General features: G+C 38.3%; 1 protein-coding gene across 3 annotated transcripts; it reads right to left on the bottom strand.

Annotated features, from left to right (window-relative positions):
- Positions 1–2232: 2232 nt before the first annotated feature.
- Positions 2233–11747, bottom strand: sbk3.S (serine/threonine-protein kinase SBK3 S homeolog). Of its 3 annotated transcripts, XM_018228047.2 has the most exons (4): positions 10618–11747; positions 9120–9305; positions 5325–5527; positions 2233–3581 (listed from the first exon to the last, which is right to left on the bottom strand). In XM_018228047.2, the coding sequence occupies exons 2-4, from the start codon at positions 9283–9285 to the stop codon at positions 2844–2846; spliced, it is 1107 nt and encodes a 368-aa protein (XP_018083536.1). In that variant the 5' UTR covers positions 9286–9305; positions 10618–11747; the 3' UTR covers positions 2233–2843. The 3 variants fall into 3 exon arrangements, with proteins under 3 accessions (XP_018083536.1, XP_041427459.1, XP_041427460.1); XM_041571525.1 differs by lacking the exon at positions 10618–11747 and having other exon boundaries at positions 9120–9674; XM_041571526.1 differs by lacking the exons at positions 9120–9305; positions 10618–11747 and adding an exon at positions 5931–6291.
- Positions 11748–12189: the final 442 nt, after the last annotated feature.

Here is a 12189-nt window from a genome sequence, read left to right as displayed (position 1 = left end):
TGCGCATGCGCCGTTTACACGGCATTGCGTCTGACCGCACCGGGGGCACAATTTGGCCATAAGCCCGTCGGCTTCTCCAGGAGCTCACACAAGGATAAAGAACCTCGGCTCAGGAGCTTCAGCAGGAGAGACGCAGTCTGCTGGACATCAGGGGGGAGCGACAGGAGGAAAAAAGATGGCGGCCAGGGGGCGGAAGTAAGTTTTTATAGAGGAAAACCTGTCCAATCACGAGGCAGGGGGGATTAACCCATAGTGTGCCCACTGCCATGTGGAAGGAACAGGAAACATCAGCTGGTCGGTGAGTGGAGACACATTGACAGATAGGAAAAGATAGAATAGGAAAGATCTTAAGTAAAGCGAGCACTAGGTGCACAAAATAGTAAGGATATTTAGTAAGGGCAGCTGTGACCCCATCAAGGAGGAAAGTGGAATTGGTTTCCTATGGGCACTCCATAAGTGAGGGAATCAGTGACAGTTTAGGACAAGGTAGGAAGGACACCTGGGTCTCTGGACATGAATTGGATAGAAAAGGTCCTAACCTGGAAGAGTGGAGGGGTATCAAGAAGCGTGTGCTGGAGTGTGTAACTAGGGATGGGCGAATTTTTTCGCCTTGTTTCACCGAAAAAATGACACCCATAGACATGTATGGCGGTGTGCGTCAAAAAAAAAAGATGCGCGTCAACAAAATTTTTTTGACGCCCATAGACTTTAATGGGCGTCTGCGACAATTCGCCGGAGGCAAATTTTCCCTATGTGTAACGTGTCTGATGTGGAAGTCTGTTGGTGTTCCTAAAAAAATAAAAATCTCCTGTTTAATTTTTACATCAAGTTCCGTGTGGTGAGTAACAAATGGGTTAAGTTCCCCTTTAATATCTGAAAGCCCCTCCCATAAGCATGCCATCCCCAAGATGGCTGTTGGTTACGCATCGGCACAGTGATGTCATCATTCTGCTGCTTGTATTCAGGGCTGTGGAAAATGCTCCTCCCAGAGTTAGAGAGAGGAAGAAGAAAGTGAGAACTGGATTCGGTGCATCCCTACTACTACATTTACAGAGCATACCTTTCTCCCATAATAAGCAGAGGCTCACTGTTACCAAATGGGCGCCATGTCACACTACTGTGCATATACGTTTACCACAGGTTTATACATGCTGTTACTTATGGAAAATATCTGTGCAGTTTTTAAGTGACACAGTCATTACTTTGTTCATAAAAACTCTTTATTGGTATATACTCGATATATCGATTTAAATGTTACAAAAAATGAACACAAGCAACATCTATTTTGCAAGCTATACACTCATTTAATTAATGCCAGAACTAAATTGCAAATAGGGTTGCCACCTGGCCGGTATTTTACCAGCCTTTGTCGGTAAAAATGATGGTCTATCCCAATGTTATTAATAGGGAAAAAAGATAAATAGATGGTATTTTTTTCCAGAAAAGGTGGCAACCCTAATTGCAAATAGAAATGGCACCCTAAGCATCCAGTTAGCAAAGTAAATATCTGAATGGTTGCTATGAATCACTGCAATGGCACAACTTAATTTTTCACTTTTGTGAATCAGTCACAACCAAGCCAAAGGCTACTAAATTTTAGAGCACCACCAGCAGCTATGGGGGTCTGCTGGCTGCTGTATTATTTGAAGCACATGTGTTTTAGGCATGTGCAGTTGTGTACAGTTTTTTTCCCTTTGAACATTCCCTTTCTTGTGATAATAAACTCCTATATTCTTTTTCTATTTTATATACAGTATTTTGAAGAATTTTACCCACTGATGCAGTTGAAATGAGATAATCCTTATTTAACCAATTTTCTCATGGCACACTACAAAAACCTAAATAAATGCCCTCTAGATTCCAGAGGTTTCAGAACAATAAATTCCAGTTGAATATAAATGTTTTATGCACAAGACTTTTCTAGCAATAACACAACACACAAAATCACACTAAATAGCAAACATCCTGTGAACTGTTATACAGGTATGGGATCGGTTATCTGGAAATCGAGAAAGCTCCGAATTACGGAAAGGCTGTCTCCCATAGACTCCATTATAATCAAATAATCCAGATTTTAAAAAGAATTTCCATTTTCTCTGTAACAATAATACAGTACATTGTACTTGATCTAAACTAAGATATAATTAATCCTTATTGGAAGCAAAAAAAAAGCCTATTGGGTTTATTTAATGTTTACATGATTTTCTGGTAGACTTAAGATCCAAATTACAAAAAGATCCATTATACGGAAAACCTTTGTTCCTGAGCATTCTGGGTAACAGGTCCTATACCTGTATTTTGCTACATACAGATTGTTGCATCAGGCTTTCTAACAATTAGATGTGTACAGAGACAATGCATTTAGCAGCTTAGAGGGTGATGTAATAATAGATGCAATATTTCCTTCAATTAATAGCACACAATACACAATTTACAAGTCTGCTATTTTGAAGCACTAGACCAGCAGCAAACATAGTATCTCTTATTACATTACCTTATATGTTATAGTTAATGCATTTAACTACATGAAACCTGTGTATAAAATATTAAAAACATATAAAAAATATATATTCAAAATATACTAAATCTATTGTATTTAACGTAATTATTAACAGCTACTTTACAAGTGTTGAGAAGAATGCTTATTTTCCATATTTTATTGAAAAATATACCGTACTGTACAAACTGCTGTACACATTCCATATCAATCAAGGTGGTGGGAGGCTGGTTTGCATGGCGGCAATTATAAATAGAGCAAAATCTAGAGGGCTGAAAACTTCACCTCCCTTTATTACTCAGATATGATCATTGTCTGTTGAAGAGATGATATTCACTTCCTCTGCTCATTCATCTAGACTTGGTCTTTGATCCTCCCATGTTGCTCCTTGTGCTGATGAATTTATTGGAGAAGAGTCTTCTGATATCATTGAAGAGGTTTTCGTGGATGTTCTTTCATTACCAACATTATCCTGCAAAAAGTTTATGTTATCAACACTCTCTTCCATATATTTTGAGTTGTCCAGCATGTTATTGTTATCTTTAATGCTGCTGATTTTCCATGGCACCTTAAGATATTTCTGTATTTCAATGGCAGGTCTTCTTTTGTCTGGATTGATTGTCAGCAGTTTCTGGAACATGTCCAAAGCCTGGTGTGTAAATTGTTTCCAAGGAGAAGGGATTTCCAGGTAATCTTGGTTGCTTTGCCACAGTGCAAAGTCTTCATATTGTTTGTCCTTACATAATGCTGTATCCCAGGGGAAACAGCCAGATGAGATGCAGAATATTAGAACACCAAAGGCCCACACATCTAAACTGGAGTCAAGCTCAAGGGTTTCAGATTCTTCTAAGCTGCAAAGTTCTGGGGCAGAGTAGGGAAGGGTTCCTGACATGGGAGAGAGAAGAAACCCCTCAAGCCTTGTAATACCAAAGTCTGCCAGTTTTACTAAATGGCAATCTTTATCAAAAATCAATATGTTGTCTAGTTTAACATCTCGATGAACCAAAGCTTTGCTATGCACAAAATCCAAAGCTTCAGCCAACTGCATTGCGCAGCGTTTCACCATCATCTCGGGTAGTCCAACCTGCACATAAAGACAAGCAAGTGTTTAGTATTTCTTAATTGTTGCTGAAACTTGGAAATATATTTATAGCATTTATTGATATCTCACTATACTGTACAGTTATAGTTCCACTGATGGAAATGCTTACTCATAATACAAGAGTTTGCTAAAGTTTTTTTCTTCCTTTCAGGATGAATATAATTTATATTTTCTATTCATGCAATCGTCATATTGTGGAGAAATGTAGCTTAGGAGTTTACTGTCAGGCATATGACAGTTGTCTCTGTTAAAGTACCATAAAGGTTTAGAACTTGCTTTTCTTTGGATAGTCTAACTGCTGTATATTGTTATTGTAAGGAATATTACTAACCCTGGTGGTCTAGTGGTGCGGCGGGGACGCCCGCCACGCCGGCTCCTCTTCTCATGCGCCGGGTTCTGCCTAGTGAGCGTGCGGCGTGCACTTCCGGGTTTAGTAGGCGTATGTGCGCTGGCGTGATGACGTCAGTGCACAATGGCGCGAAATTTGAAAGTTTAAAAGGGACCTTCCTGCTTTTTCTTACTGCCCGTGATAGGATTGTTATCCTGGTGCTCGTAGCCTTGTGCTTTCTGTTGCCTGAACCTAGATCTGTTTGATTAATCCGTGTTTGACCCTGCCTGTATTCTGACTACTCTGAACTCTGTATATTGACCCAGCCTGAACTTTGACTACTCTTCGCCTGATCCCATTTGCCTGTTGATACCCAGTTTTGACCCTTGCCTGCCTGACGATTCTGTTATCCGCCTGCCTCGACCCAGCCTGTCTGACCATCTGCTTGCCTTGACCTCTGTACCGTGACCTTCGGTCTAAAGACTTTGCTAAACAGCCGTGCCCCTTTGCCAGCCAGAACATCTCGCCTTGCACCCCTCGTTAAGTCCAGGTGGCACCCAAGTAAGCTGAGGGCTCCTCCCGAAGCCCAACGGTGGTCACACTACTGGTGAAGACGAGCCGAGACCAGGGTGCTTGGCACTTGTTCTGGTATTGGTACAGCGCTATATGGGAGATGTAGTTGGATGTCTTGGCAATAGATCTGTAACTTTCTATTTTATTGTCCATAAACCCTTTTTCAGTGATCTAACAGTATATATAATGTGGCTTTTCAGCTTTTATTTGTATTTTGCCTGACAAAGGGGCCTTTGTGCTCTGAAAGTTTGCAGTTGTTACTTATTCAGTTAGCCAATAAAAATTATCACCAAGCTTTAAATTTTTTGGCATTGACAGAACACATCCTGCAAGTCAGATGTAGTTGTATAATATAATTTAATTGATATCTAATTTGTATTGTTCCACAAAATCTTGTGCTATCTCATTTAGGTGCATTATTTTATGCTGTGGGACAGATAAGTCTATAGAACCAAAGTCTCTCATGTAGTTCAGCCCTTAGTTAAGCCCATGTCCCTTTATATAGTAGTAGCTTTCAGGATCAGGATGAGTTGGTTTAGACAAGAGTATGATGTAGGAAAAGTGGCTTGTGGGTGACTGGGTCAAGAGGAAGAAAGTGGGCAGGTGAAGCTGAAGGGAAGGTGACTGTAAAGCTAAAGGATTTGTTGTCTACAAAATATCTACAGAACAGGTGCATCGTCTACCTATTTTGGCTGTTTCTGTATAATCCAGTAAATGGAACCTACTTGACTTGAGGCTTCGTTTTTACTACAGAACTATTTTAGCCCATTTCTACATAGAGAAGTTTCTTTCTTTGGGCAAAAGCAGTCGCTACTATCACTTACTCCAGGTTCTAGAATGGAATATAGATCTCCAGCCGTTGCTAGCTCCTGTGCGAAGGCATAATATTTGTTGGTTTCAAAGGCCACTCTAAGGGTTCCAATAATGTTGGGGTGTGATGATAGGCACAGTGATACACAATACTCCATTAGAAATCTTTCCTTCTTTGTTGACTTCTTCCTCATTAACTTTAGGGCCATGGCTTTATCTAATGCAAATAAGAAATACAGTATATTATATTCAAACTTATGCACCTGTTGCAAAGGCTGATAGTATCATCATAATGCTGGGATTCATAGTTTGCATCAGCTAAAGTATTGCGAGGGGGAAAATAATCATTTACGTGATACGTGTTTTTTCTTCACTAGGAAAGGAATACTCAGGAACTGCGCAACTACACAGAAAGGTGATGAATTAATCAGCAAATTGACAGCTGCTAAAAACCTGATCGCTGTTTCTTAAAATAGCAATAATTCCCATGGTCCCAGCAGAAAACAAGAGAAAAGGATCGGTTTGAGGTACAAACATTATGATGGTTACTACCTCTGATGCCCTATGGTTTACTGTGAACTCATATAGAAAGCAAATAAATCTGAGGTTGTCTTTCTCACCTCTGAGATTGTGCTCTACCCAGAACTCTCCTATGTCATCACTTCTATACTGCGCAGCTGTTCTCTACATCCTGGATGACGAACATGGGAGAATAAATCAAAAAGAAAATGCTAGCCAACACATTTCACAGCTTGCCTACTGTTACCGTGCAATCAAGGATTAAGCGGGGCACAACGTGTGAGGCTCCAGATGTTTAACTGCCAAACACAGACCAGTTGCTTTAAATTTGAAAACTGCATATGAGAACCCAAATGCCTTTCCAGATTAATATAAAATACAATCTGTATTGAATAAACCATGAGTTTTAATAGGTTGCAATTCTATCACACTGACATACAATAATTCCCAACCCCATGTGAAGTAGGGATCAATGTAAAAAATGATTTAAGTCATTCCTAACGCCATAGTTAAAGGGGGAATACTTTTTTGGAACAGTTCCCACCTAGAACCTTTGAGGAACTCCTAATGGCACCTATTATGTCTTGACACCTTGTTAGCTGAGGAATTACAGTGATTCAACTCCCATGGAAATTGATCCCCAGATTCATGAAACACAAGTTACACTCATCATGGGAACCTCAGATGGAATCATCCATGAAAGGAATCACTAACTCCCTTCAAACGATTTGTTCTGATTGCTCAACTGCTCCAAACTCCTGTGCTTTTCTCTGCCTTTTGTGCATGCATACTTCTGGATGCACAATAAGCTGTTGCTTACAGTATTTGATTTTGGATATTGCACCAATCCCACAAACTCAATGGTGAATGTTCCTGCATCATGTTGCCTTTATGTATGGGGTCATCCACTTCCACAGCATATTAGAAGCAGTCAGTAGAGAGCAGCAGAGTTTAGCTTAAAAGAATATACTTGCAAAGCTAAGACAACTGCATTCAACAGGTGTTCTGACTCATGCACAGATGTATATGCTGTAATTGCATAATTTGTCGGTTACAAAAATCAGAACCGTCCATCATGTTCAACCAATTATAGATCTACACTAAGCTGATCCAGATGAAGAAAGCAAAGAAAGATAAAAACTTGGAGTTACTGGCAATTGCATTTACATGGGAAAAACCTAACTTTCAAATTAACCCCAGCAGTTGAAAATGCCTAAATGTGGGATAGACCGTATATAAATCCCTGCAGTGGCTGATGATTTACAATTCCCTCCTGAAGCTCCATGATTGGCTGCATCCTTTAAGTACTATCAGTTTCTGAACAATAGGAAGAACCAACACCTCTCCAGCTGTATTAACCTAAACTACAGAACTCGTAAGAGGATGCCGGGAGTTGTATTACCACAACTGCTGGGGCATTAGAGGTAAATTAATCCTTTAAAAAAATAAAAAAAATATGCATATTGAAAAAGACTAACTATAAAGGGTCCAGGTGCAGAAAGGAATCAAAATCCCCTATTTGATTTTGAAGGTGTGATGTCTTGGACTGGTTGTCCCTCATTTAGGTATTTAAAAATGTCATCATTGTTTTTCACACTAGAAATCCAGTGAGAAAGGGTTTCTCACCTTTTTGCACAACATGTCTGCTTTAACATATCTGCTAATTTGAACTGTGAACACTGGTGGTATGTACATGCTATTGCTTGTAATATAATTATATTTCTGAATGTACTGTATTTATGTATTAAAGCTTTTTTTTTACTTTTGATTATACCACGGTGTCCTAAATTTACTAAGATGTGCATTGGGCTATTTTAAAATGATGTCTAGGACTTTTCCTGTTCTTTAACCCTACTCTTTGGGGGTTATTTATCAAAGACCGAAATTATCTCAATATTTTCTGCTACAAACTCAGATCAAATCCGCTCTGTTTTTTTTACGCTTATTTATTATTACATTTTCCTGAAAATTTGGTTTGCGGGAAAAAATATGATTTTTTTCTGATTTTTTATCCGATTTCAAAGATTTTCTCCCGGGGTATTGCGAGAAATTCAGCGCACATCAAAAAAATCATTGGGACTTCTCCCATTGACTTACATGCAACCTCGACAGGTGTGAGATGCCGAATTTTCAGATTCTGACTTTTTCATCTTCGGGGTTTAATAAATTTCTGAAAAATTTGTGATTTTTTTTAAAAGTATGATTTTATAAAAAAAAAAATCACAAATTTTTCGTAATGTTTGCATTCGGAGTTTAGTAAATAAATAAATAACCCCCTAGAACTTCTCTTACTAACATGTCATGCTGACCCAACAGCAGATATTCAAGATTCAGTCACTTGCACACTACTAAACTACTAGTTTTTTTCTCAGTCCCATTAATGCAAATTGTAACGTACCTTCAGTTTGAAGGCCCCTATACTAGTTCTTCGACTTATACACATAAATATGTTTAAGGCTATTCTAAAAACCTTTTTTGTGATGATAATGTTATCTCAAGAAGAGGAGCAGCACTCAGATAGACCAACATTTGTGTAAGCACAATCACTGCACTGCACAACATAATACTGAAAATAGTAACCACAAGGACATGAACTCCTTTTGCACCCTTGATGCATGAAGTGGGCCAATGAGATGTGAGTATAGGGCAAAGAGGAATAGTGAAAATAAGCTGTGGACCATGTGGAATTGAGTGCGTACAGTGTGGTTAATGCTACAGCTAAGATAGGTACAAGAAATACTCCAAGTACACTCTGTCTTAAAGTTCCTGCATTCATTGATGCTACAACCTTATACTGTTGTTGATCGATGCTTGGCAGGTATTAAGTGCTGTGAAAAAATGGCCTTTATAAATCAAACTGTAAAATATTCCACCAAGGGACAGTTGGCTGCATATCATAGCAATTTGACCACAAATGTAAAGGCCTTATTGACCTGTCAACCCAAACTCAAATCATGCAGTGAATGTGAGGATGTGGGACCATGCAGTTGTGGTAAATCCTAAATTGCTGTTAGTGGGAATGGGCTTAATTCTGGTATAAGGCTTCAATAATGGCATTCCCATGTGATTCACTGTAAACAAGCCCATTGTGTTTGCAGACGCAACTGCATAAGTGAACCCGGGAAGTATCTACACATAAAGGCAGTGGTTAATTTCTGGGTCTCCTTGTGTTCCATGAGCAATTGGACATGTCTATGAATGGGTTGTTTATTCAACATATACTGATTGAAGGGGTTTTATAAGCACTTGTACTTGCTAAGTATTTAAAAACAATTCTACTGATCTCTCACCTTGCACTTTATGCTCAACTTGTAAAACATGTCCATAAGAACCACTGCCCAGCTCCATTATAACCCGGTAATGCTCCTTCATTGATATGTGCCGCAGGGACTTTGAAGTAAATTGGATCATCTTCTGCAGGATCTCCTCATTCTCATCCATCTCACTCATGTTCATTGCCCTAGGTATGCCCTTAACTGAAAGAAAAAAAAAAGCCAATGGCTCATTGACTCAAGTGGAAGAAGTATTATTAGTATTTATTATTATAGACTCAAGTGGAAGAAGTATATAATAAGTTACAGCATCCTCATTAAGGGGCCTATTCAACTTTCTTTTTTTCACATACCTGTAAACATTTGTGGTTTTCCTTTAATTCTTTAAACCTCTAAAAAAATTAGAAAGTTATTAAGTGCCACAAAAAACTTTATTACAAAAATTCACCAGGTAAAAGTTGTTGAGGTCCAATAGAAGTCAGTAGGAGTTGCGCTGATCCTATTAGACCGTTTTTAATCAATTCAGGCTTTTGGAGGTTTTCTGATTTTTTTTTCTCTAAGAATTGTCATTGTCCAAAAAACTCAAATTCTTACAGGTTTTTAGATGTACAGTATTTGTAATTTTTTTTTGGATTGTTCAGTGATTTTTTTAATTTGTGGTTTTTAAATTCAGATTTTTTAAAAAATGTCATGCTTTTAGAGAAAGTGAGTTTATTCGTGGTTTCAAAAACCTCTAAAACCACTAAAATGATACTGTTGATAAACAGAGCTCTAAATGTTATTTTCTAATACTTCTGGAAGCAATTTTACATATACAGCAACTTTTTTTGTGATTTTTTTTTTTACTTTTGATTATTTTTTTTCGTTCTAACTTAAAAACATGTTTTGTTTATCAGTAATACATAATATTATATCTACAGTAAGTGTCTTCCACTTGTGGCTATCCAGCCATTGCAGATAACGCCAATAACTTTTATCTGTCAGAGGTTGCTGGGAGCTGTAGTTCACTATGACGCTATGTTCCATCTACGGCCAACGTTAAGGCTAGATTACTATATATTTACATCATCATATAAAGTCACAAACAAATACATTCCAGATTATTTTTACAGTTGCAATTGATTTAGATCTTTCCAAGTATTAACGGACATAAAATGATACCATGTCCTTCAAGTCCAATCGTTCCTTCATGCAATTCCTTTTTACAGTAGATTCTAGTTTGATAAGGATCAACTGAATATACTGTTGAACATTAATATTATATAGGCATTTTCATATTACCAGTCTTTTTTTTTATAAATATTTAATCTTTTAAAGCTTTACCTATGTAAACACAAAAGAAATAGAGAATAATATTCAGGGTGCACACACTGCTTAGAAATGTGGAATGATTCAGTTCTGCAATATCAAATGACCTGTCACCGATTTGTCACAAAATGGGTCCTTCCATGTCAGCCAAAGCAAATAGTGGCAATGGTTACATAGCAAATAATGCAAACAGTGAAAATGTTCTTACCTTACTCAGTGAGAAGTCTTCAGGTTGCAGATCGGCTCTTTGGAAGGCAAATGAAGTAACAGGACTCTGCTATTTTCTACGGATGCGGCAGGAAAAAGTTGTTGGAACTGTAGAGGATCTACACTGCACTGTACGTGTGCCTTGTTGATTCAATTTCATGGGTGGTGCTGACTTGGCTAATATATAATAACCTTTCTCTGCAGCAACTGTGTGCCACTAAAGTCTTTAACACTTCCAATGTACCTTCTTTCCACCGATTTATTTTCTCAAATGACAGATTGTTTCCTGTTACAGGCAGCACAATAAATGCACTGCCCTTCACATGCTGCAATTCCTACTCTCTGGCTCTGTCTCTTGTCTCTGCATGTCACTGTTTGCACTCTGGGCTCTGTACTCTGCCCTTATATCTCCTGTAGCCACCAAGGCTTGGGCTGTCTGTAAATCTGTCCAACACACTTCTTCTCTTGTGTCACCAAGACAGTCCCTTCGTCAGAAAGTGCCATTCACAAACCACTTCTATGGGATTTCTAAAATTAGACTGCTGCACACATTGTGCCCGGTCACATCACTCATGCCGACAACAAAGGAAAGGACATTTAACAGCAACTCTTAACTAACCTGTAAAGCTTGGAATATCTGACAAGAGGCTAATTTAACCGCAGCCATGGAAAAGTCAATTTTTATGTGTTGATAGACCTCTGGTCCTCAAGCTATACATTTGGCCCACAGCTTTACTTTATGACTATGCATTTTCAAAACTACATTATAAAAGGGGAAAATTTCAACTGCAAGGAATGTTTCATAATGTAATTCTCATGATTTTTAGATGCTTTTGACTGCTTAATCCTTCACACTTAATGCCACAGAAAGCTGCTGTGGTGCAGAATTCTTATAGAAGGGACATAGGTGACCTTGACTGCTTTAGCTCAACAGGATCAGTGGAGATGAGGGACGTTCTGTCTGTAGAAAGTGAAAACAGTAGCAAATCCATAACAGAACCAGGAATGGATTGGGTATCTTTCAGCACAGGTAAGAAGTTGACTTATAGAGGAACACCAGTGCCCTTGAGACTCCGAAGTCAGAAACAGAAAAAATTTCTTTCATTTGAAATTTTTTTTGCCTGTGCGACATTCAACACCCAGGTGCAGATTTATCAAAGGTCGAGGTGAATTTTCGAATTCAAAAAATTTGAATTTCGAGCTATTTTTTGTGTACTTCGACTAGGGAATAATCCAAATTCGATTAAAATTTAAAAAAAAACTTTGAGTATCGAAATGTATCATGTACTGTCTCTTTGAAAACTTCGACCATTCAACCATCTGAAACCTGCCGAATTGCTGTTTTAGCCTATAGCGGACTTCCTAGAACCTAATTGGTGGACTTTGATCGAAATTCGATCGAATGCGATATTACTTTGATTTGTACGATTCAAATTTGGCCAAATACAGACCTGTTCGATCGAAAAAAACTGACCTATTCGGCCAAAAAAATCTTTGACTTAATTTCGGTTGATCTTTTTGAATTCGAATTTTGAAGTTTTTCAAATTCGGCCCTTGATAAATATGCCCCCCA

Source organism: Xenopus laevis, chromosome 7S, assembly GCF_017654675.1.
Source record: "Xenopus laevis strain J_2021 chromosome 7S, Xenopus_laevis_v10.1, whole genome shotgun sequence".
Lineage (NCBI taxonomy): Eukaryota > Metazoa > Chordata > Amphibia > Anura > Pipidae > Xenopus > Xenopus laevis.
This window is presented reverse-complemented; position numbering and strand designations above follow the sequence as displayed.

Excerpts from the sequence above, each read along its gene's own strand:
- sbk3.S (XM_018228047.2), bottom strand. The coding sequence starts at position 9,285 with ATGAACATGAGTGAGATGGATGAGAATGAGGAGATCCTGCAGAAGATG. Across the intron at positions 5,528-9,119 it reads AGTTGAGCATAAAGTGCAAG|ATAAAGCCATGGCCCTAAAG; the intron begins GTGAGAGATCAG and ends TATTTGCATTAG. Across the intron at positions 3,582-5,324 it reads ATTCCATTCTAGAACCTGGA|GTTGGACTACCCGAGATGAT; the intron begins GTAAGTGATAGT and ends CTTTATGTGCAG.